Source organism: Corvus brachyrhynchos, unplaced genomic scaffold (assembly GCF_000691975.1).
Source record: "Corvus brachyrhynchos isolate BGI_N302 unplaced genomic scaffold, ASM69197v1 scaffold200, whole genome shotgun sequence".
NCBI classification, from domain to species: Eukaryota; Metazoa; Chordata; class Aves; order Passeriformes; family Corvidae; genus Corvus; species Corvus brachyrhynchos.
In genome coordinates, this window is record NW_008236184.1 from 5105585 (window position 1) to 5108529 (window position 2945).

At 54.0% G+C, this 2945-nt stretch overlaps 1 protein-coding gene across 1 annotated transcript in view; it reads left to right on the forward strand.

The window, feature by feature from the left end:
* Positions 1–2945, forward strand: part of TLE3 (transducin like enhancer of split 3) — a 44743-nt gene that overhangs the window by 17034 nt on the left and 24764 nt on the right. The window contains 1 exon segment of the mRNA XM_017738471.1: positions 536–581. Coding sequence (XP_017593960.1) covers positions 536–581 — 46 coding nt within the window.

Sequence of the window (2945 nt, forward strand, 5' to 3'; positions counted from 1 at the left end):
AATGGGCACTTTTGTTGCCTCAAAACGCTCTTTTTTTTAGCTAAATTTGCATCACGGGCCCCCCGGGTGGGCTCGTTTGGGTTTCTGATGGGTTGAGCAGGATCCAGCACCCCCTTTCCCGGCGGCTTCCTGGGCTCCCAGCAGCTCCCCTGATCCCGGGGGGGGGAACAAATCCCGCCCCCCCCCTCGGTGAGAAGCTGGATTTTTGGCCAGACTCCGGGCTGTACCTGTTCTGCCAGGGCTGAGCAGCCTCCTGTCACCCAGCTCTGCGCCTCTTTGTTTTTCTAAGTAGCTTAGGAGGAGAAAACAGGAGTCAAAAGGAGTGTCCCCTCGTTAAGTGCCTGCCAGTTAAACCCATAAACATCTGCTTATTATAAGGTGTAATTTCCTTGGCTACCCGTGCTTTAAGCCCAGTTTTAGCCCAGGATGCTTTTTGGTAATGACCTTATGCAAATACCTTCTGTGAATTGAATTCAAATTCTCCTTGGCTCTCATGTTTAATTGAATTTATTTCTATTTTTTTGTTCCTTCCTCAGTACTACGAAATGTCGTACGGTTTGAATATTGAAATGCACAAACAGGTGAGTAATTTCGAGGGGGGAAGTTGTGATTGAATTGATCTCCTGTTGCCCTTTTCCTCCACCTGAGGTAAAATCGGCCCTGATTGCACTAACTAGGGAATAAGTGCTGGAGGCAGGGATGTGACTCCAGGTGGGATCCCGTGGCCCGGCTGTTAAATTGGCAGCCGCAGGTTGATGGCACTTGGTGGGGTTATTTTGTCGATATTCATGAGGAATTTCGGTTTTAGGCTGAGTGTTTGTGCAGAGAGGTGAGAACAGCCTCTCCTCCCGTGCTGGGAGGTCAATACCTGGAATAGCGAGTTCCCAAGGCTTGGAAAACACTGATATGTGCTGTGTTCGCCTCTGGTCGTGTTGTGGGTACAACAGGGCTGTTTGTAAGGTCATCCCCTGCTCCTGGCCCTGCCGGAGCGTGAGACAGAGCAGGGAATTATCTCCAGGGCTCCCAGAGCTCACCGTGTGTTGCTCAATGTCACGGAGTTGTCTTTGCATCTGGGGAAATGAAGCAATGTTTGGGGCTGGTTGGGTTGTTGTTTTTTTTTTTTGTTCCCTTCCAGTCTCCTCTAATATGTAAGTTGCCTGAAGGAAAAAATAGAGAAGGCCCCAGCAGAATGTGGTGTGCTACCTTGATAAGATTATCGGTAAAGAGCCTAAAGGCTGCGCACATGATGGTAAAACTTAAAGGAATAAAGTTATTATTGAGATTAGACCTGATTATTTGTGCTGCTGCTGCTTACTGGTTTTAGAAGGAGTTCTAATTAAGAACTTAAGGCAGATAGAAGTTGACATCAACTTTGCCGCTCGCAAATCAGCCCCATTCAACTCCAAAGTGGTTTGGCTTAATAGCGGCATCGCCCTCCTCTGAGGAGGCTCGTTGGGCGCTGATGAGATGCAAAGCAGCGTCTCTGAATGCGCCTCTCTTCTTCCCTTTGCCTTTCTGCGCTGTAGTCACAGGGCAACGAAAATAATTCCTGCTTAGTCTTCAGTTTTTTATAAATATCTCCTTCCACGCAGATAATCCCGACTTCCCGCTCCGGGGCCGCTGCCCGGCCCAGGTGTCTTTGTGCGGGGGCTGCCCGGACCCCCGAGCTGGGGGAACCTTGGGCGGGTTTGTCCTGGGGTGCTCGGGAACAGCCCAAAATTCAGGATTGTGGGGAAGGCCCGGGGTGTCCTCCGCCGAGGAGGGGACGGCTTTGGGGTGTCCAGAGGGACACGGAGCCTGCAGCCGCCTCAGCAATGCCTGGGGGCTCTGGAGTGACCTGACCTTGGGGCAGAGGCTCTCCTCTCCCCACCCTCTTCCTACCTGGTCGCTCGGTGCTGGGAGATGCTGGAATAACGCCCCGGGATGTTGGGCTTGTTCGCCTGCTGGAGGCTGCCGTTCCCAAGACGTGCCGAGCGTTTTTCCACCGGCCTATGGGCGCATCCCGAGGGATCGGCGGGCTTTGGCAGCGCGGGGTGAGCGCTGGGAGATGAGGATGGAGCAGCCCCGTCCTCCGTGTGCCGTGGGGGTCTCGGGGGTGACTGAGGAGCCTCAGAATTCCCAGTTTGGTTCGGTCCCTCGCCGTCCTGGTCTTCCCCGGTGCTGGCAGCCCAGGAGGCCCAGCGCGGTCCCTGTGCTCGGTGCTGTGCGGGTGATTCCAGCGGCATCCCGCGCCTGCCCGGGCCCTTCGCGGTGACATCTGCTGCGTGCCCGCTGCCGGGAACTTGGGGAAGCTGGAGCTGTCTCGTTCTGTAATTGACAGCAACGTGGAGCAAACAAAGCAGCCCTGGCTGCGCTTCCAGGCGAAAATGGGGCGAGCGGGAGCGGCGGGCGGGGAGTGCCGGACCGCAGCGGGGGCCCGGGGAGGGCTTTCCCCCTCTTTGGGGCCGCAGCATCCCCTGAAAGGCATCCCTGGCGCAGCATCCCCCCGCCAGGCATCCCGCAAGGCATCCCGCTAATTGCGGCGTGGTCGTGCCGGCATCTGGCTGAGGGTGGCTGGTCCTGAACAAACAAGTTTATCAGCTGACCTGTTTAGCGGTTGACTTGTGTTTATCTGCACACAATCAAGTAGACTGAAGTGCTTGAATTATTCATGCAGTGTCCTGCCCTCCAGACTTGACTGCTTGTGATTACATCTGCTCCAGACAAACATTGATGGATACTTCATCTTTAAGCAAAAGGGGATTGTCTGTCTGTGGGCTTATATAACAGATTATCTCTTCCACGCTGAATATTAAGTGTGTGCATATGTGGCTGCGTGTGGGGCTGGGGGTTTTTTTGCCCTACCCCCCTCCTTTCTTCTCGTTTTGTTTCTCGTTAGGAAAAAAAATGGAGTTTCATAAACAACTCCATATGCAAGGAAATATTTAGGAAGTGACTCCCCAGTC